At 48.0% G+C, this 23,493-nt stretch overlaps 1 protein-coding gene across 2 annotated transcripts in view; it reads left to right on the top strand.

The window, feature by feature from the left end:
* The window catches only part of CAPN11 (calpain 11), a 101,509-nt gene that overhangs the window by 38,517 nt on the left and 39,499 nt on the right, over positions 1–23,493 (top strand). For both annotated transcript variants that reach the window (XM_068129462.2, XM_068129461.2), the window contains exons 4-6: positions 3,363–3,496; positions 18,930–19,098; positions 19,297–19,380. In XM_068129462.2, the coding sequence (XP_067985563.2) occupies positions 3,363–3,496; positions 18,930–19,098; positions 19,297–19,380 (387 nt within the window). The remainder of the gene's footprint in view (positions 1–3,362; positions 3,497–18,929; positions 19,099–19,296; positions 19,381–23,493) is intronic.

Below are 23,493 nucleotides of genomic sequence, written 5' to 3'. Positions count from 1 at the left end.
AAAAAACGGGGGGGGTGCTTAACTTAATTCTTTGTGTATATATATATATATATATATATATATATATATATATATATATATGTGTGTGTGTGTGTGTGTGTGTGTGTGTGTTTGTTGTCTTACTTTCAATATTCATTGTTTTGACTATTTTTTACTGCCCTACTGACTTTTCTTTCTTTTTTTCAAACTTTTTTCTTTTTCAAACAAATTTTCAAACTTGTTTTTTCTTCCCTTAACACTCCCTTTAATATGTTCATGAAGCTGATGAGAAAAAATGTATGTGTCTATGTCTTATATATTTGTGTGTGATGATGTCTCCTGTAGTACTGGCACAACATTTATGCATGACAAACAATTCCTCTGTGTTGCTCCCACTGACATTCTCCCTCAATCACTAAGCCAGGTTTTATTTGTTACATGAGCCAAAACAACCATCAGGCCATGGAAAACCAATATTTTCTGCACATACAGTTTTGATGTACCGCATAGTAAATCATTAAGTTGGAAAGCTGGTCGGTGACAATATTATGATCATTAGCGTTGCGAACCGAGTAACTTTTGGCAATGTTGAAAAAAAGAAACGTCCTTAATGTCCAGGCCGTCAGCCAAGAGCACATGCTTGTTTTATGACACAATATCTATGAATATAATACAGCAATTGGTTCTGGCCCAGCTGATGTTTGAAGAGGGTAACAGGATGAGAACATTTTCTCTGTCTATAATTATCTGACCTTCTCTCATCATTCGTGTCTCAACAGAGTAAGATACGCTACTTTTCAGTGAAATTCGTTTGCGGCAGCACACCAGCACAACCAGGACACATCGTGCATCTTGTGATCCAAACTCTGGAAATTCTATTTGATTTATAAGACTGTTTAAGGCAGGGTACAAGTGACCAATACTCACTGCTTATTTCACTCGTAGGCAATATAAAAAATAACAAATGTTGAGCGTTTTGATAGAGCGAAAGAACAAACAGAGTACAGGTGTATGTATGCTTCTTGTAATATATGACTTGTAAAATCTGAGCATTAGCAATACATTCGGGGTTTGAAATGCATTTATTCATAAAATGCATACATATCAGAGCCATCCTAATCATATGAAAATACACCAATTGTATGTATGTATGTATGTATGTGTATATGTATGTGTATGTATGTATGTACGAGTATGTATGTAGGTGTGTGTGTGTATGTATGTATGTAGGTATGTTTGTAGGTATGTGTGTATGTAGCATGTACAACACAATGTATGAACCTTATAGAATCAAATGGCTTGGCCAATCTCAACCAAATCTTGCATACTTTCTGGGTGCACAACTGAGTCACCAATGGATGCAAGTAAAATTGGCCCCTGGACCCCCTGCCCCTCCCACCCCACCCTCGAGGGAAGGGGAAATGATCCCAGCGTAAGGCAGAGTAATGTATGCATATTATTCCAGGTAAAATTTGAATACAAAGAATGGGGAGAGTGGGGAAGGGAATACAACCAGAATATATTTTTTAATAATGGGGGAAGTTTGCGCAGTCAGAATTTTTATTAGAGGATGGGGAGAATTGTTTTGTATAAGGGGAGAGGGGGTATAGCCACAGTTTTTTTTATAAGGGAGAGGGGATGCAATCATGTTGTAATAATGGGTGGTGCAACAATGTTTTTATAATGGAGGAGGTGTGTGCAACTAGGGGTTTTATAAAGGATGTGGGGGGGGGGGGCGGGGGGGATATACACAAGGCACTTTGCATGATATTCCACTAATATGCCATAATTCGCTCCAAGAGGGAGCGGGTATTTCCTAGTGTTCGTAAAATAAAGGTATACTTTGTGTCCGATGATTGCTGCCCATTGCATGTGGGTCCATGGTTCTCGATTTACCTTTAATTATTTCTCCAGACATCCTGGAATTGTCATGTAAATGGCATGTGGATGGAGGAGTGGTTGTGGTGGGCGGGAGAGGAGGGTACGATTGGAGTCATTTGTGTGTTTCTGAACAGAAAAGGAAGTGAGAGATGGAACCAGTGAGCGAAGTTGGGCTGTGCCTGCAGATGGAATGTTCCAAGGGTTTGAGTCAGTGAGGAAGCCAAATGGGCGAGGGGGGGGGGGGGGGATGAATAGTGTGGCTGGAGAGGGAAGGAACCCATCTGGTGCATTGACTTCACAATAACAGCTAAGCAACTGTGTCGTATTGCAAGACAATCTTTGTAAAATAATACAATTACTCAATGTGCAAGATGAGTATCAAAACATGGGCCTTCTTAGAAGTTTTATTAAAGCCCTGCTTGGCCTCAAGTGATTTAATCTTTGTGGAATGCTGAGGAGGTTGAAAGGAACACGAGAGAGGATGCAAACAAAAAGGTGACATCACATGTTTACACAACAGAAAACTAGTCTTTAGAGGGACAACGTGTACCGTAAAATGGGGTGAATGGGGACAGCAAGGTGAATACGGACGCAAACTGAAAAAAAGTTGGGAAACTTTTTTCGCTGAAAATTGATAACCATACTGATTTGTTGATATTTGGGTTGAAAGTGTTCTCTTGTTTATTTAAAAAGCAACTTATAGTCCCTATTAACCCCATATATGGGTTAAATAGGAATAAATAGGATTTTTATGGCTGTCCCTATTCACCCCGTTTTACGGGTGAATAGGGACAGTCACTAATACAAAAAATTTATAATCAAGCAACAATCCTGAGTTTCCAACTTATTGCTAAATTGATAGCTCAGATGGATGCACATAATATGCACCCATAATATAAACCACGGTGCCAATGAAAAAAAATATGGGATAAAAAGTTTCTCCAAACTGTCCCTATTTCTTGATTGTTATTTTTTTTGTATTAGTGACTGTCCCTATTCACCCGTAAAACGGGGTGAATAGGGACAGCCATAAAAATCCTATTTGTTCCTATTTCACCCATATATGGGGTTAATAGGGACTATAAGTTGCTTTTTTTTAAAACAAGAGAACACTTTCAACCCAAACACCAACAAATCAGTATGGTTATCAATTTTCAGCGAAAAAAGTTTCCGAACTTTTTTCAGTTTGTGTCCCTATTTACCTTGCTGTCCCTATTCACCCCATTTCACGGTACGGTCTGCTTTGTCAGAAAAATAAGAACATTTTTTCAGCCAAATGTTGACAGAGGTAACTGAACCACCAAATCACCGTGTTTCTCACACTGGTTAGCAAATCTCTCAACATTTGGTTGAGAACATTATTTGTTACATGTTTACAGACTGAACACATGGATGTGATTATAAATGGACTGTTTTTTTTTTTGTGATTCATCTTGCCTTGCTGTAAGACAGTTAGCCCCAGATGTATATCATCCACCCTGTGTTTTTCTCTCAAATCTCAGTTCTGGCAGTTTGGAGAGTGGGTGGATGTGGTCATTGATGATCGGTTACCTGCGAAAGATGGAGAGCTGCTGTTTGTACACTCTGCTGAGGGGAATGAGTTTTGGAGTGCTCTGCTGGAGAAGGCCTATGCTAAGTGAGCAATGCACCTCTATATATATATATATATACTGAATATAAATATTGGAACAGTGAAGTAAAATGTATTATTGTTATACAGTATACTCAATAAATGTTGATTTGAGATCAAAATATGAATGAGGCAAGAATACAGAAGGTCAGCTTTTATTTATTGGTATTTATATGTACCGGTATATGTTTTACCATTGTTGAACAATATCACTTTTTATGTTCAGTCCCCCCAATTTTAGGTAAGCATAAGTATTGGAACAAATGACTGACAGGTGTTTCTTGTTGCTCAGGTGTTTCTAGTTGCATTGATTGTTCACATATAAAAGATCTGTGAATGTGTAGTCTTGGTTTTAGCCTTTGCTGTTCCCTTGGAGGTCAGTAGGCATAAACCAACATGAACAGCAGAGAACTGCCTATGAAAGAAAAACAAGTAATTTGGACGCTGAAAGAACAGAATAATTTAATTACAACTATAGCACAAAAATTGGGAAAAGCAAATACAACAATTTGGAATATCTTGAAAAAGAGATAAACCGTTAGTGTACTTGGCAATAGATAACGGCCAGGTTGGCCAAGGAACAGAAAAATCATCAGAGCTGTGATGAAAAACCCTAAAACAACTGTCAGTGATGTCACCAAGAACCTCCAGCGTGCAGCGGGGAAAGTGTCACAATCGACCGTTCACAGAAGACTTTGATGGCGGAATTACAAAGGCTACACCGCAAGATGTAAACCTCTCATCCGCACCAAAAATAGAAAGGCCAGATTTGAATTTGCCAAGAAGTACAGAGGTGAGTGAGCCAGTAGAGTTCTGGATTAAAGTTTAATGGACAGATGAGACCAAGATAAACCTTTACCAAAGCGATGGAAAGGTGAAAGTGTGGAGAAAGGCAGAAATTGCATATGATCCAAAACATACTACCTCAACTGTGAAGTATGGTGGAGGAAGTATCATGGCTTGGGCTTGCATGGCTGCCTCTAGAACTGGCTCACTCGTCTTTATTGATGACGTAACTAATGACGGCAGCAGCAGAATGAATTTGGATGTGTACAGAAACATTTTCTCTGCCTATGCACAAGGAAATCCCTCCAAACTCATTGGGCAGCGCTTCACCATGGAGCAAGACAATGACCCAAAACACACTGCCAACACAACCAATGAGTTCATGAGGGTAAAACAGTGGAAGGTTTAAAACTGGCCAAGTCAATCTCCTGATTTAAATCCAATGGAACATGAATTTCACTTTCTGAAGGGGAGACGCAAGTCAGAAACCCCCAAAAACAAACAACTGCAAATGGCTGCAGTAAAGGCTTGGCAAAGCATCTCAAAGGAAGATATCAAGAGTTTGGTGATGTCAATGGGTTACAGGCTCGATGCAGTTCTTGCAGTTATTGATATGCACCCAAATACTCACTATTATACTACTTTAATATACTTTAAGTTAATGTGTTACAATACTTATGCCTACCTAAAATTGGGACACTGACCATAAAAAGTGTTATTGTTCTACATTTGTAAAACATGAACACATAGAAATACCAATAAATAAAAGCTGACCTTCGGTACTCTTGCCTCATATTCATTTTTTGATCTCAAATCTAAATTTATTGAGGAAATCTTATTTCATAGAGCAAACGTATATGGTGATATTTGTTTCTATGTAATTTTTTTTTTGTGTGTGACCAAAACGTCTTATTCTTCAAATAAAATTAACACCCAAAACACAGTCCTTGAACTCTTAAATACGTACTGTTGGAATTACGTATTTTACCATTGTAGCACCTTTTTATACCTTTTGACCCTTTAGACTGCTGAGACCCCTCAGATCTTTGACGACCCTTTAAGTCCCCCAAGACCACTAAGACCCCTGAAGACCCAAAATACCCTTAAAGACACTGAATACCCTAAATACCCTTAAAGACCCAAAGGATCCAGAAGACCCTGAAGAACCAAAATATCCCAAAGACCCAAAACACCCCAAAGATCCTTAAAGACTCAAAGGAACCAAAAGACCCTTAAGACCCAAAATCCCCTGAAGACCCCAAATACCCTGAAAAACCTAAAGACCCCAAAACACCCCAAAGACCCAAAATACCCTTAAAGGCCCAGAGGATCCAAAAGACCCTGAACACCCAAATGGCCCCGAAGACCCCAAAGACCCAAAATACCGTTAAAGGCCCAGAGGATCCAAAAGACCTTGAAGAGCCAACACACCCTGAAGACCCAAAAGCCTCCGAAGATCCAAAAGACCCAAAATACCCCAAAGGTCCAAAAGACCCTGAAGACCCAAAATTCCCAAAGACCAAAAATAGCCTGAAGACCCAAAAGGCCCTGAAGACCCAAAATACGCCAAAGACCAAAAATGTCCCAAAAACCACGAAGACCCATAAGACATTTAGTCCCATTAGACCAGCTTGGACCCTTCACCATTGAGAGCTTTAGAACACTTGGACTTTTTAGATTTGAAATACATAATAATATCACCGGTATTACAAATGAAATGTTTCTATTATGATTGGTGTAAATCACAGCAACACAGCAACTCACATAGTCATTATTATCCTCAGTTAAAACAAGCATTTGTAAAGTTTATTGCACTCTCCGGATCATTAAGCACAGCAAAACACAAGATGAGTGCGCCAATTCTCTCCCGATCCTCCTCTTCTTCCACCTCTTAACACTTCCGACCAAACGGGTTCTTCTTCCTCCTCACGTATCGCAATGCACCGATGCCATTACATGACGTCACATATCCACGACACACACACACACATATATGTATATGTATATATTATATATGTATGTACGAGTATATGTTAAGCTAACCTAAGAAACACATTAATGATTTACCTATATTCATCAGCGCTACTTTTTTGTTACTTTGACTTGATTAATCAAGATGTAGATCGTGACATGGGGCAAAATAAAAGATACGTCGTAAAACCCCAGCCGGAAGTCTAAGGTAGGTGGTGTATTGGGGGCATATCTGCTCTGTGAGGCTGGAAGTTCGACTTTGCCATCCAGTTTTTGATTAATTTGTATTGACCTTCCCCTCCAGCTTGAACTGATAATTTAAAATATATATATATATATTTGCGCTCAGTTCCTTTTTATTTATACGTGTTGGGTTCTGACTTTTGATTTCCAATATATATTCAATCAGAGCAAAAAATATATTTGGGCGCTCTCCCCCACCATCGCCCCTCCATCATTCCCCCACTTCTCCCGACGAGCCCCAATCCACCATCACCATCACTAACCCCCACTAGTGGAGCAGCCTAACTTAGATATTTATAAGGATTGTGCAATGTGCATTTTGTGATAAAAGCAACACACTTGCCACACATAAAGACACTTATAATATTGTTACAGACACGACTTTGATGTTATGGTGGGCCGAGCGGAATGGCCGCCGTGTCCGCACAAGTTACCCGATTATGCTCGAACGTTGACTAAGTCGCGCTACGCTAGATCAATGAAGGAAAAGACACAACGGCTGGATTAAAATGACACGACACCAAGGGTTCAGTTCTCAAGACCTCCGGAGGAGGTTATATTAGGGCGGAAGGTTAGATTACAGGAATGAGAGGGACAGCATAGAAAGATAGGCACTTAGACACATTTATCTTATTCGACAGACCACAGATAAACAGGACAAAACTGACTCACACGGGGATTGATGGCAAGGAAAGCGGGCAGTCGATGGCTCAAGGTGCACTCTTGGCTCAAGGACAGAATCGACCCGCTCCGGTCCAGAGATGCGGGAGGTCTCACTCAGCGCTTGGAGGTGGTGACTTGTCTTCTTCAGTCTGGGGGCGCATCTGACGTCACGTCCGGTAAGTGGCCGCGTATATCCGGCGGGGAGTGACACGCTCTCGGCTCGTTAGCTCCGCCCCAGATGGAATCGGCCCGTTGCTTCTCATTGGGTGCGTGCGGGGGGGTTACCGGCTCCGCCCTTGACGAGGGGCTGACAGGGAGCCCCTTCGTGGTAACCCCGTCGGAGCGCATGGTCAATGGCGGCTAACCGAGCCGGTGTGAGGACGCACACTCCCCCGCGCCGCGCCGTTGTTGTAGTTGTTGTAGTTGTTGTTGTAGTTGTTGTTGTAGTTGTTGTTTGGGGAAGAAGATGGGAGGAGGTATGGGAAGGTCCTAAACTCACTACTGGTGCCATATAATCACATTCTGGTGCAACGAAGAGTCAGAATTAATGGAAACGAGTCCTTAACTGACATAGACTAAGAATAACTAGCAAGATGTCCTATAGTTGTCTACGTGAGATGCGGTGGACCTGGGCACGACATTTAATGGGGGAAAAAGGGGAAGGTCGGTTCTACAGAGTGTTATTTACAGGCAATGGGACTAGGGAATGGGGGATTGGGGATAGTTGGGGAGTATTGGGGAAATAGGGGAGTATTTACAAGCGGATATTGAGGCCAAGTCCCATATCCGCAACATTGCACCCTTCTCTACCCTCGGGGCGTCCCGACCCGATAAATTTTTACCTACTTTAGTGTGGCACTCAGATGTAGTTCCCTCTACTATTAACTCTACCCTGAGTGCGACAGTTTTACAGATGTTCACAAATGAGTAAATATGTCCCCCTGCGACGTTGCACCCTTCTCCTCACAGAAACACACCCACAGGATAACCGAATCCGGAAAGAATTCGCAAACTAAACATACAGCCGGTAGGGAGCATTATTTACAAGACTACGCTGCTATTTACACTACGATCCAGGACCTGTTTTTGGAGGAACACATGCAGATGTTATGCATAGAGAGAGCACGCATGCCAGCATCGATACACCAACCCACGAGTGCTCTGTGGCCTTACGGCCTTTAATAACGTGCAGAGCACCCCTTCCAAGCACCAAAAGCACCACCCCATCATGTACAGTCAGCACCATCCGGTGCACCAATAAAGTGTCTATAAATCACCGGTGGTGTCGCAGCCGGCCGATGTTCTGCCGCTGGTCTTGCCTTCATGTGGTGCTCTTGGCCTTCTTACTGCTTTCAAAAATAAAGAAAGGCGCCAACCGCGTCCATTTCTCTATTGTGGCCGTCAGGGGGCCAACTGTTAGTGGTTCACCTTGTATGGCATAGGTGCCACGTTGACCCATAGGTCCATCCATGGGTGGTGCTTGGCCGCAAAAGAACTGCGGTCCATTTTGGGTGGCCACAAACATTGCGGTCCATATGGTGTATCGATCCAAGCAGCAAGCAGCGAAAGTGCAGGCCCACAACTGCGGAGCCAGCACCTCTCTCTCCTCTCTCTCTGCCCCAAAACCAGATCCTCGGAGGTGGGAGACAAAAGAAGAAAACAAGTGAGTAAGGTGGTAAGGGCGCAAAAGTGCACGCAACACAAGGTAATGCACACTAGGGGCACATGGGAACCAGGTGAGACAGGTACGTTCCTACTGTACGCTCCCCCCCCCCCCCCACCAGGTAACCTACATGGCCCCTCCCTTACCCCTTACTGTATCCACAAAACACAACACTACCCATAAACATCTACTTTACAAATCAACAAACATCCCTACTGTCTTCCCCGTTCCTCCCATAAACCAAATTCGTCTTCTCTCCCTCCTAACCAATCAAATTTGCCATTTTCAACTTTCATCAAAATTTGCCATCTCCAACTCAACATCATAATTTGCTATCACCAATTCGTCATCAGTCCCTCCTAGGGAGGGAGAGATGGAATCACCCCAATGTCTCATCCACGTCGTGATGCGTCTCACCAATCCACACAGCAATTCTCAGTTCCTGCACAAAACAAAGAAAACACAGGTGTGGAGTCATCATCATCACCTCAGGTAAGTGGCTGCGTATGGTGCGACAGGTTCATCAATCCTAACTATTTCCTAAATGACTTTAACAACTTTACACTACCCGGGGTCTTTCTCCGGCCAAACCATTGGCCCTCTTACACTATGGGTTCTAAAAACCAATTCCCATTGGCCAAACTGTGGTGCTTTTCAATTTGGGGTCTCACTCCCCCGATTCATCTCCCGGTGCCCTCGCACAATTTCTGGGCTGTGGCGTGTACCTCTCCCAGCGGGTCTACCCACCTGCACACCTCCACCACTGCAGTTGCCTCCGAGCTTACCTGCTCCTTACCCTAACCTAACTACCTGGGGAAGGCCCTCTGGCGCTCTCCCCACTCGGTGCCCTCTCTGGCACTGGGCTGCCCGATCCACACCCGGGATCCTCAGGCACCCACTCACAACTACCGGCTCCCAGAGCCCACCTGCGGCCTCACCTGGCCGACATCCTCACAGTGGTGGAGTGCCCAACCAACTACACACACTAACAGGCTACACGCCCAGCCATTTCCACAACACGAATGCACCCATCCACAACACCATTCTGTCACCCGCACCACAGATGCCAATATCCAACCACAATTTACCTGTACCCTCTACCTAACACTTACACTACCCGCCCCGGGTATCCGTGATGGGGGTCCACTCTTCCCCCATTCACACCTTCGCACCATGCACACCACTCCGTACCACTCACTCCAACTCTCTCCACACACCTGTACCTGCACACCTGTGCTCTCACACCTGGTGCCACCTGCACCATTCTCTCCCCAAGCGCATTCGCGCTGATCAACACACTCACTACTCATACACTGCTCCACACACCTGTCCAGTTGCACACCTGTGCAATCACACCTGTTCAATTCTCAACCACACGGCATCATCTCATCTAACTACTCCCCTCTGAAACTTGCGCTTCCCAGTCGTCCCTTTAAACTATTGCGCTCCCTCGTCATTATCATCCATACTAATCTACCTGCGTCCCCACTACAGGTATCAGTCACTAACTAAACTTAACGTCACCTAATGTCATCTTCGCTAGATTCCTATCAATATCCTAACCCACCCGGGCTAGTTTTCACTGCCATAAACCCCATAAACTATTGCGCATTTGCCCCCATATGGGAAGGGCGGCAGGGATGCCAGCCTTACCCACCGGGCCCATCGCTCACTACCAATTTTGCACATCAAATTTCAACAAATTAAAAATTTGCCAATCACTACTCATCATCTGCCAATCACTACTGCCAATCCCTTGCCAATCATCAAATTTTGTTTTTCTCTAATTTTGGGGCCAAAACACTAACCTCGTCATCACTGTCCACTTACTAATGCCTCTCGGTGCGCCAATTCCTGTCCAAAGCCCGGCTTCGTAAAGCCGAGCAATGAATGCGGGTTGTTCCGTGCCAGCGGCTGGATGCGTCCGGCATTCGGTGCAGGGACGGGGGCTTACCCGTGCCGAGATCCCACGCACCATCTCGGCACGGAGCCATCCAATGTCCCGCTCTCGACCTGCCGGCACGTCTCACCAAAAAGTGGTCGCCATGACGACCCTTTCCATCAGGCTGCCAGCTCCGCCTAGTGGAGCACGGACGCGGCCGTTCAAAGCGAGGCCCGGCACGCACCGAGGGCCCGATTCGGCTAAAAGTCGACCTAACCTCTAACCCGTGTAACGTCGATGCTTCACCTGCATGCTTACACCCCGCAGCCCGTTCCTTGCTCACACATCCAGCCGTGCCCATGCTCCTCGTACCTTTCCTTACACACCCAGGTACACCCATTCCACTCACAGCCTTGGTCACACACCTGACCACCGAGCACTTTGGCACACATTCGTTGGTCGCACACCTCACCAACACACCTCTTCGCGCCCCCTCCTCTGTCACCTCCTCTGTGACAATCACAGGTGTGCCCTCATTCGCACACCCAACCACGTGCCTCACTACCAATTCCAGCGTGCATTCCCACTCACGCTCTACCATTCCAGGTGTGCATCCTTCCATCCCAGGTGTACATCCTCGCTCACCTGTCACAACCAACTCACGCTCCGTGTCACTCTTACTACTCTCACCACCACTCTTGACAACGCACTCACCCTTACTCTTGACAGCGCACTCTTTCCCCATGCACCTGTCCGTTACACACCTTTCTCGCGCACACTCTCCCGTTACACCCTCTGTAACACTCACCACAGGTGTGCATTCTTCCTTACTTTTGACAGCGCACTCTTTCCCCATGCACCTGTCCGTCACACACCTTTCTCGCACACACTCTCCCATCACACCCTCTGTAACACTTACCACACCGCGCTTCCATGTGCTCCCTCGCACACACGCTACGACCGACTCACTCTCGCCAGCACCCTCACTCCTTGGCACGCACTTTTTCCTCACACACCCCAGAGTCGGACTTCCTCGCACACCTCCTTTTTCGCACACCAGACCTGTCGCACACTTCACCAGTGGCCTCTCACGAACACCCGGGTCCATCTCGACCCCCAAGCTCATTAAATCACCTGGCGCATCATACGCACGACCATATTGGTCACCACTTACACCGGGTCCTCTTCCTCTTCGCTTCTCCTCCATCACCTGCGAATCCCTCATCCGGTTAATGAGCACATCATCACGATCCAAACACAGACTTTGGACCAATTCTTTTACTTCCTCTTTTATCTCTTTGTTATCCCCTCTCCGTCGCTTCTTAATTTCGCTCACCCCTTCTTCCACTTCTTCTAATTTCTGCTTCACCTCTTTTATTCCCCGGTACGTCTCCTCAAGCTCGTCCTCCAAGGCTACCTTGACCGTTTCCATGTGCGTCCTCACCTGCCGGTCCTTCGTCTCCATGACCTCTATCACCTCGTCCAGCCTCGTTGTCAGTCCCTCACGTACCATCTGACATTCCCTCTTCGTCGCTACCAAGTCATCTTTTAGTTCTTTCTGTGTCGCTTTTAAACCTCCTAATACCGCAGTGTTCCTTTGAACCTGCTCCACTAACTCCGTCTGTCCCACCGTCAGCTGCTCCACCTCCTGCGTCAGGTCCTCTATGCCCCCTTGTAACTTTACAGTCCCCTTTCTCACCTCCTTCTCCATGTGCTCCTTACAGTGCCTCACCTCCTCGCGCACTCCTCCGACCTCCTCACTCACACCTCTTCTGATCTCTTCTCCCATCACTTGCATCTCCTGCCCAGATGCCACCCTCATCTGCTCCATTTCCTCCCTGTGAGCATCCAGTTTGGTTTCTACCCCCATTCTGACCCCCTCTATCTGCTGCCCCATTTGGTTAACTTCCCTTTCCGCTTGGTCCCTCATGTCCCTCAATTTGCCTTCCATCCTGTTTTCTAACCCCTCTAACCCCTTTTGCATCCCTTCCATTTGATTCTCTTGAGCGGCCATTCTGTTTTCTACCCCCATTAACCCATTTTTCACCTCTTTTATCCCGTTGTCTAACCCCTCACCGGTACCCCTCGCTTCGTCCCTCATTACCCCCATTTCGTTTCCCATTACCCCCAATTGGCCCTCCAATCGCTCACTCTGAGCATCCATTTGGTTTCTCAAACCTCCAATTTGGTCTATAAGGGCCCTCATTTGCAGGAAAAAAAGGTTCGAATCCACCAGCGTCACTGCTAGGGTCGCGGGCGTGGACGCCGTGGCCACCTCGTGCGCGACAACGCTATTTTGCGACCCTGCCGCCCTCACTGCTTCGCTCTCCTCACGTCCCTCAATTTGGTCCTGGACCGACCCTGCCTCACTCTCCCCTACCGGACCCCAGCTGTCTTGATCCGCCATAGCGCGACTTTCAAAATTCGGGTTTTGCTTTACACAAAACAAATTTCGGCAGCTCGTAATTTTGACCAAATTTTTTTTTTTCCTCTATTCGTTTTAAAAATTTGGTCGGGCCTCGAATCCCACTCCCAGACACCAATTGTTACAGACACGACTTTGATGTTATGGTGGGCCGAGCGGAATGGCCGCCGTGTCCGCACAAGTTACCCGATTATGCTCGAACGTTGACTAAGTCGCGCTACGCTAGATCAATGAAGGAAAAGACACAACGGCTGGATTAAAATGACACGACACCAAGGGTTCAGTTCTCAAGACCTCCGGAGGAGGTTATATTAGGGCGGAAGGTTAGATTACAGGAATGAGAGGGACAGCATAGAAAGATAGGCACTTAGACACACTTATCTTATTCCCGACAGACCACAGATAAACAGGACAAAACTGACTCACACGAGGATTGATGGCAAGGAAAGCGGGCAGTCGATGGCTCAAGGTGCACTCTTGGCTCAAGGACAGAATCGACCCGCTCCGGTCCAGAGATGCGGGAGGTCTCACTCAGCGCTTGGAGGTGGTGACTTGTCTTCTTCAGTCTGGGGGCGCATCTGACGTCACGTCCGGTAAGTGGCCGCGTATATCCGGCGGGGAGTGACACGCCCTCGGCTCGTTAGCTCCGCCCCAGATGGAATCGGCCCGTTGCTTCTCATTGGGTGCGTGCGGGGGGGTTACCGGCTCCGCCCTTGACGAGGGGCTGACAGGGAGCCCCTTCGTGGTAACCCCGTCGGAGCGCATGGTCAATGGCGGCTAACCGAGCCGGTGTGAGGACGCACACTCCCCCCGCGCCGCGCCGTTGTTGTAGTTGTTGTTGTAGTTGTTGTTGTAGTTGTTGTTTGGGGAAGAAGATGGGAGGAGGTATGGGAAGGTCCTAAACTCACTACTGGTGCCATATAATCACATTCTGGTGCAACGAAGAGTCAGAATTAATGGAAACGAGTCCTTAACTGACATAGACTAAGAATAACTAGCAAGATGTCCTATAGTTGTCTACGTGAGATGCGGTGGACCTGGGCACGACATTTAATGGGGGAAAAAGGGGAAGGTCGGTTCTACAGAGTGTTATTTACAGGCAATGGGACTAGGGAATGGGGGATTGGGGATAGTTGGGGAGTATTGGGGAAATAGGGGAGTATTTACAAGCGGATATTGAGGCCAAGTCCCATATCCGCAACAATATGAACAGATTTGGATATTGGGCCACCTCACATTTTGCCCATGGTGGCTATAGCAGCCATTTTCCAAAATGGCCACCAGCGGTCACTTTTATTTTCTATATATGATGTACTGGGGAAGACAGTGGGTCGACCGTGGATGCTAATGTGCTTTTAAAAGTCCAAGACTGTTTAGGGAGTGCCTATTATTTCATTTGGTACCACAATAGATAACTATAATTGAATTAGTTAGTATAAATAGGTTTGCTACCTATTTCTACATGGTCATTCCATGGTACTTCCATATCCATTTTTCAGCACCCCTCTTATACTGGTGAAGGTGTGGATCGAAGTGTTGTCATCAATGAAGGATTGGTAAATGCAAGCTCCAAGACAATCGGCCACTTGCCACAGTACTACACCGATGTTCCCCCTGTCACCAGCAATGTTAAGATGTCCTCTGTCCCAGCTGCTAGATTAGCATCACTGAACCGAAGTGACTCCAGCCAGTTGCGGAAACATACAGAAGATGAAAATGTGTGGCTACACAATACAAAACAAGTCCTGGAAGATGAGAATGAGACACGCGATAACACATCTTGGGCTGCATTTCATGCCAGTCGCCAGCCACCAGAAGCTCGAGTCGTCTGCCACAATGCTCTGCTACCATTGTTTCTGGACAGTGCTCACACAGTTGCAATGATCCGGCATTCAATGGATGTTGTGACGAAAGCCGTGCAGCATCTGAATCCTGGGCAGATACCAGTTGTTGCCTTTGATCAGCCGTTATTTGCCTTAGCCAAGCAAATTCAGTGGACGTGGCCGGAGGACCATGGCGAAGATAAGTTGGTAGTGATGTTTGGGGGACTCCACATCGAGATGGCAGCTCTAAAGACATTGGGGGACTGGCTGCAAGGGAGTGGCTGGGTGAATGCCCTTGTGCAAGCTGAGATTACAACGCCAGAGACAGCTCAACGCCAGGGACTCATTCCTGCGAGCAGTGCACGTCGCTCGAACAAGGAGAGTTCACCAAGTCACCGCAGCAGCATTATACATCTTGCAACATCGTGCCTATGACCATTACTGTACGAGAAAAGCAGACGATGCACAAGATATCCTGAACTTCGAGGATTGGTGCCGTCAGAAAGAAGACATTCCACAGTTTAAGTACTGGGCAACTGTACTGGAACTAGAGGTTTTGGTTCTGGTCTTTGTGCGTTCTCTGCGACAAGCATCATTCGCGATGTATCTTGATGCCCTGACAGAATTGGCCTCCTGGTTTCATGCTTTAGACCACACTAATTATGCCAGGTGGATCCCTGTTCACCTGAGGGACATGGCTGAACTTCCAACAAAGCACCCACATGTAGCCAGGAAATTCCAGGAAGGTAGTTTCACTGTGCAGAAGACGAAGAAAGTGTTTTCTACCATCGCAATTGACCAGGCACATGAACAAAATAATGCCTGCATCAAAGGAGATGGTGGAGCAGTTGGCCTCACTGATAACCCCAGTGCCCTGCGCCGGTGGATGATTGCGGGGCCAGAAGTTGCCCGGATCATAGAAGAATTCCAACTTGAGAATGAGAACTGGAGGAGGCTAGTGGACACTCGTCATCATGACCAGACACCAAGCGTGCAGACTGCATTCACCAAAGATGTCCAATCTCTTGTCAGCGTCATGGAAGAGCTTGGCAACCCCTTTGAGGAAGAAAGTATGGATCTGGTTGTCCTTGATACAAAGGACATCGCAGCCCCCATTGCAGTTCAGGCAGTTCAGAATGTTAAGAGGATTGGCCAAGAGCAGTTCCAGGCTTTAACCAAAGAATGTCTGGTGGAAAGAACCAAGCCTATTTATGACACCATTCATCAAAACAACCTGAAGGTGTTCAGTAAGTCGGCTCCCAGAAGTGTCAGCAAGGGGAAACAGCAGGTAGTCTCACTCAAGAATGACTTACAACTTTTCTCTCGGCTGTACATAAGCTGTCAGACGAGAGACGGAAACCTTGATGAATTCTTTCGACATGAGAATCAGGCATGTCCTCCGTCACTCTCTGATGGAGGAAGTCTCCACCTTGGTACGAAAAGTGATCTACTCACATGCTTGGAAGCCATCTCTGATGTCCAGTCTGACCGTCCTGCTGCCACGAGCGTAGTTCTTGATGGAACTGTCATCGTTCAGATGCTGAAGCCAGCTGCAGCCAAGAACTTCGATGAATATGCTCAACAGATATTCATTCCATATATGTCTACAAAGCTTCAAACTGCATCTCGCCTGGACTTGGTGTGGGACAGCTACCATGCAAATTCTCTGAAAGCAAGTGCAAGAGCAAAGCGTGGGACAGGAGTGCGAAGACGTGTGATGGCTGGAACAACCATACCGAGAAACTGGCAGAACTTTCTCAGAGTAGATAGCAACAAGGTAGATCTGTTCAATTTTCTCTCTGAAGTTCTGTATAAGTGGTTTGATAAAGACAACAAACAACTGGTCATTACTAATGGGGAAGCCATTCTCAGCAAGCCAGTGCTATCAGATGTAGCATCACTCACCCCATGCAACCACGAAGAAGCAGATAGTCGCATGATGTTGCATGCAGCCCATGCAGTCAGGCACGGCCACCATAAAATAGTGATTCGGACAGTAGACACTGACGTTGTGGTGTTGGCCGTCTCAGTAGCCCAGGGGTTTGCATCAGAAGATGAACTGTGGTTAGCATTCGGAACTGCCAAGTCTTTTCGGTACCTGGCAGCCCACGAAATAGCAGCTGTACTAGGACCAGAGAAATCACAGGCATTGCCAATGTTCCATGCCCTGACTGGATGCGATACAGTGTCGAGTTTCGCAGGGCATGGTAAGAAAAGTGCCTGGGCAATCTGGAGCGTGTTACCAGAACTCACAGCTGCACTACTAAAGCTATCTTCTGCGCCAAGTGATATACCAGAAGATGTCATGTGCACCATCGAAAGGTTTGTTATCCTGCTCTACGACAGAACCAGTACATGCATGGACATTGACAAGGCAAGAAAGAAACTCTTTGCAAAGAAGAACAAAGTTCATCTGATTCCACCAACCAAGGCAGCGCTGGAGGAGCATGTCAAGAGAGCTGCCTACCAGGGAGGTCATGTATGGGGCCAGACACTGGTATCAGCACCAGACCTACCTCCACCGACCAGCTGGGGCTGGGTCAAGACTGAGGGTGGGATGTACGAGCCATATTGGACAAAACTACCTGAGGCGGCCAACACCTGTTATGAGCTAATCTCATGCAAGTGCAAGAAAGGTTGTGTGAGCCGATGCAAATGCAAAAAGGCTGCACTTGAATGCACTGCTCTGTGTTTGTGTGAAGGGGAGTGCTCACAAAATTGAGTTCCTGGGAATTGCGACAGCAACTTTGGCGGTATATCTGTAGAAGAAACAGACTTTGACAGAAACGTTTCATCTGATAAATGTTACAAATATCCATCAGTTTGTTCCTCAACATGCAATTGCTTTAGTTACTAGTATGTCATGGCTATGTTTATGTTTATGTATGATCCTTTCAATTTTAACAATTTTGAATAAATTGTAATTCTAATGACTGATATTTCATTTATAACAATGACAATGTTGAACTATACAACAATATTGCTTGTAACCTCAGAAATCATAAAATATATGCATAATAATGAGACATCTTCTACAGATTGTTTGTTGTTATTTTATCCAATAACTATTATAACAATCATGTAAGTGCCCCTAATTACTTGACAATCACTTTGCACAATAATGCAAAAGCTTAGAATGCCAAATATACTCAATTGTTGTCAGCTAGTTCCTCTGATATTGGCAGGTCTGCACACACAGAATTTCCGAATTTAGTTCCGATTAATTAGCATAAGCGCCATTTTGGAAATTGGCAACCATTGGTGCCCAGGCCCAAATTTGAGATGGCCCAATATCTATATCTGTTTGTAATATGTCAGTCTACATGTGTACAAATTTTGGTGCTTTTATCACAATTTGCACAATGGTTTTGCTAAGCTGCCCCACTACACCCACCATTCCCACCATCCCTCACTCCCTGGGAAAGCAGACATGGTCAAATATGCCTATCCCTCTGAAACGACGTGTGGTGAGGTGCGAGCGTCGATTCACAGGAGTAACAATGATAACAAATTTGACTTCACTGTTGCAATACTTAGAGAGCGCACTATATATATATATATATATATATATATATATATATATATATATATATATATATATATATATATATATATATATATATATATATATATATACACTAGCAAATGTATTTTCATCAATTCGTGAATTTCCCTTTTTCTTTGTAACAATTGATTGATTGAAAAGTTGAATATTATTGGATTTTTTATTTTATTTTCCTGTTGACAACATGATGACAACAGCTCGGACTATTTTGGAGGTAATTTCATATGAATGTTCAATTAAAAGCTGTTTCAAAATGTAAAGCAAAATTATGGAATTATTTCCTACTCTTTCTTTTTCTTCACTTCTCACTGTTATGCTCACAAGTATGGTCCACTCTCTTCCTGTTACAACTGATCGAATTGGTATTGCTTCCACAAAACCTGATTAGTTGAATTCCAAAAGGAACTTTCTGTTACAGACTGAACGGGTCATATGAAGCACTTTCGGGTGGAAGTACCAGTGAAGGCTTTGAGGACTTCACGGGTGGTGTTACCGAGTGTTATGATCTGGACAAAGCACCTAAGAACCTGTGGCGATTGCTGATACAAGGCCTGGCTCGGTCGTCCCTCATGGGTTGTTCCATTAACGTAAGATGGCAGTTATTGGTTGAAATTTCATTTCTTGTGCTTGAATTTTGTAGGGTAGCAAATAAAAGGGAAAAAATTCATATGTAAATATTTACCACTATTAAGTCGATAAATTGGTGAATATTTACACTGCAGCTACTGTTTGATGATGTTGATGATATATTTTAAAGAGCTACAGTGTGAGATTTGTTCCATCAGATCACCAGTTCAGGTGACATGGAGGCAGTGACTTCACGAAAGCTGGTGAAAGGTCATGCCTATTCCGTCACAGGATTGGAGGAGGTGATATCATTCTCTTAAACGACTCAATTTTCTTCTGCTTGCCATTCTATTTATCAATGTCCTGCTGCTCAATCACATGTTCACAGTTGTAGCCCTGTCTAGTACTAGTCAGGTTCACTCTGTTTTTTCGTTCAGAAATTTTGGAGATTAGCAAAACTATACATTTTTGGAATATTCAGAGCATGAGGAATCCAAAAAATTAATCTTGGCATTTGCGTAGACACCTGCATGGCCGCCATTTTGGATTTTCAAAATGGCCACCATAAAATACATAATTTGCGCTATCTCGGCTTCTAGTCAACCTAGAATCTCATATAAATATGCTAATCATATGTTTTCTGGGTCAAGAAAACCATTGGTGGGGTCATTAGACTTCTAATCCTAACACTTGCTTCACTTTTAGGACTTTCCAGATGACACTCAGGACAGTAATGAAGATCCGTAAAAGCATATTCCTGAACGGTATAGACCTTGTAGATCCTGTGTATAGGACTTGTAGTTCAATCTGATACTAACAAGGCTGCTTTCTTGCTTTATAAACCCATACCGATAACTTCAAAGGACTTGCAATATCATGTATTATGTAATACAGTTATATCACAAATATAAAGACAATGGTTTTCAATTACCTTTGTTTGTCACTTTTCTATAATCCTGAGCACTATTTTGAGGCCTTTATTGGATTCCTTGACCCAGAAAACATAGGATTAGCATATTTAATTAAGTTTCTAGGTTGACTAGAAGCCGAGATAGCGCAAAATATGTATTTTATGGCGGCCATTTTGAAAATCCAAAATGGCGACCATGCAGGTGTCTGTGCAAATGCCAACATTGATTTTCGGATTCTCCATGCTCTGATGATTCCAGAAATGTACAGGTTTGCTAATCTCCCAAAAATTTTAACGAAATTATATTTGTTAACATAGTGAACCTGACTATACTGTCACTGTCTAGTCAGGTTATATACTAGTTCCTGACCAAAATATACCCAGTTTGATTCTTGGCCAAAATATAGTCATTCTGGTATGTTGCAGTCATGCTTCACATAAATTAGTACACTGAAGCGCGATGCTGCGCGCGCTAATGCTTACGCAAGGAGCAAGCGGACAACGCGGTTCATAAAAGAGTCTTTATTGAAAGTACTCAAACTGCAGCACTGAGCTGCTCCGGGCTGCACGCCCCGTGTATATCTTGAGGCCACGCCTCTCTCTTGGGCGTGGCCGCCGCCCACTCGGTGCGCGGAATGATGTCACCACGCCAGTGGGCTTTCGTGTCCGCCACACGTGCCCCCCCAGAATTCCCGCGCACCTGGAAGGCCAGTTTGCGGGGCAAACGGATGATCCGGCCGAAGCGCCCCCTGGCGATCGGCGGCGTCTGGGGTGCAGGGATGCCAGGTGGGATGCCTCTGGCTGCCCCTGGGATGGGTGCAGGACCGGGGGGCGGCGGGGCTGGGCGGTGCCGGGGGTCCGCCCGCAGGGGGGCGGCCCCGACGCGGGGGTCGGGCCACTGGCGGTGGATGGTCCACGTCGAGGTGGGCCGGCTTGAGGCGGTCTACAGAAACGCGGTCAGGAGTACCGCCGATGTCCAGGGTGAAGTGCTTCGCCCCGGTCTCCAGCACGCGGAAAGGCCCGTCGTACGGGGGCCGCAGTGGTGTACGGTGGGCATCGAGGCGGACGAAGACGTACTCTGCCGTGCGAAGCTCCGGGGCGACGTGCGTCGGTGGGTGCCCGTGGCATGCCGTTGGCACCGGGGCGAACCTCTGGGCGGTCTCTTGCAGAGCGGAGCGCTGCTGTGCCGCGGACCATGGTGCCGTGGAGTCGGGGAGGAACTCGCCCGGCACCCGCAGCGGTTGCCCGAAGACCAACTCCGCCGCGGATGCGCGCAGGTCCTCCTTGGGCGCCGTCCGGAGGCCCAGCAGGACACAGGGGAGCCTGTCGACCCAGCCGCCGTCGCGGAGGGTGGCCCGGAGCGCGGCCTTCAATGAGCGGTGAAATCGCTCACACAGGCCGTTAGCCTGGGGGTGGTAGGCCGTGGTTCGGTGCAGCCGGACCCCGAGCCCCTGCGCGACCGCACCCCAGGGCTCCGAGGTGAACTGGGGGCCGCGGTCGGATGAGATGTCTGAGGGGGCGCCGAAACGGGCGACCCAGGTGGCGATGAAAGCCTGCGCGACGTCCGCCGCCGTCGTCGACGCCAAGGGCACGGCCTCCGGCCACCGGGTGGTGCGGTCCACCATGGTGAGGACGTGGGTGAAACCCCGCGAGGGAGGCAGAGGTCCCACCAGGTCCACGTGGACATGGTCAAACCAGCGTTCCGGCACCGTGAACGGGGCCAACGGGGCCTGGGTGTGCCGGTGTACCTTGGCGCGCTGGCACGCGAGGCACATCCTGGCCCAGCCGCGGACAGCCTTCCGGAGGCCATGCCAGACGAACTTGTCGGCGATCAACCTTTGGGAGGCCCTCGCGCCCGGGTGGGACAGGCCGTGGATGGCGTCAAACACCTGGCGCTGCCAGCCCGCGGGCACGATGGGGCGAGGCCGCCCGAGGGAGACGTCGCACAAGAGGGCCGCGCCCGCGCCGTCGAACGGCACCTCGGTGACGCGGAGGCCCGTGACGGCGGTCCGCAAGGCCTGGACTTCGGTGTCAGCGGCCTGGTCCACTGCCATCCGGGCATAGTCGATGCCGACGTGGACTGCGTGGGCGACGGCCCGGGAAAGGCAATCCGCCACCGGGTTGTCCTTCCCCGCGACGTGCCGGATGTCCGTCGTGTACTCGGACACGGCCGAGAGGTGACGCTGCTGCCGGGCCGACCACGGCTCGGTGACCTTGCCCATCGCGAAGATCAGCGGCTTGTGGTCGACGAAGGCCGTGAACGCACGGCCCTCGAGCAGATGGCGGAAGTGCCTGTCCGCCAAGTGAAGCCCGAGCAACTCGCGGTCGAAGGTACTGTAACGGCGTTCGGGCGGGCGAAGCTGCCGGCTAAAGAACGCCAGCGGTTGCCAAGCTCCATGCACCCATTGCTCGTGCACCGCGCCCACCGCGTAGTCCGAGGCGTCGGTGGTGAGGGCGATCGGTGCATCGGGCGCCGGGTGCGCGAGCATGGTGGCATTAGGCAAGGCGAGCTTCGCGCCCGTGAACGCCGTGTCCATCTGCTCGGTCCAGGTAACGTCGCCTTTGCCCAGCTTACCCGGAGAGCTTCGTGCAGGGGGCGCAGGAGCTGGGCGATACGGGGCAGGAACCGATGGTAAAAGTTCACCATGCCCAGGAACTCCTGCAGCCCTCTGATCGTGCGGGGGCGCGAAAACCCCTTAACCGCCACCACCTTGGCTGGCAGGGGGACGGCTCCGTGCCTGGTGACACGGTGCCCCAGAAAATCGATTACGGCGACGCCGAACCGGCACTTTGCGGGGTTCACAATCAGGCCATGCTGGCCCAGGCGTTCGAAGAGCGTGCGGAGGTGGCGTAGGTGCTCTTCGCGGGACGCGCTGGCGACGAGGATATCGTCCAGGTAGACGTAGACAAAATCCAAGTCGCGCAGGACGCTGTCCATCAGTCGCTGGAACGCCTGAGCCGCATTCTTCAGACCGAAGGGCATCCGCAGGAACTCGAAGAGTCCGAATGGCGTGATGACCGCCGTCTTCGGGACGTCCTCCGGCCTGACGGGGACCTGATGGTAGCCGCGTATGAGGTCCACCTTCGAGAAGCAGGACATGCCCGCCAAACGGGCGGAAAAGTCCTGAATGTGGGGGACGGGGTAGCGGTCGGGAGTGGTGGCGTCATTGAGACGGCGATAGTCCCCGCAGAGTCACCACCCCCTGCCGGGCTTCGGCACGATGTGCAGCGGCGACGCCCAAGCACTCTCCGAGCGCCGAACGATGCCGAGTCGCTCCAGGGTAGCGAACGCCGCTTTTGCCACCGCCAGCTTCGTCGGCTCGATGCGGCGTGCCCGGGCGTAGACCGGTGGCCCGACGGTGGGGATGTGATGGGCCACCCCGTGCTTGACGGCCCCCGCCGAGAAGGTGGGCCGCGTGAGGGCCGGGAAGCCGGCGAGGAGGCGGGTGAATTCGTCCGCTGCCGGAAGCGTACAGATCAACGTGGCTGGAACCGAACCGTTCGG

This window comes from Myxine glutinosa, chromosome 9 (genome assembly GCF_964187855.1).
Source record: "Myxine glutinosa chromosome 9, kmMyxGlut1.1, whole genome shotgun sequence".
NCBI classification, from domain to species: Eukaryota; Metazoa; Chordata; class Myxini; order Myxiniformes; family Myxinidae; genus Myxine; species Myxine glutinosa.
The sequence above is the reverse complement of the archived record's forward strand: the minus strand, read 5'-3'. Positions and strand labels throughout refer to the sequence as shown.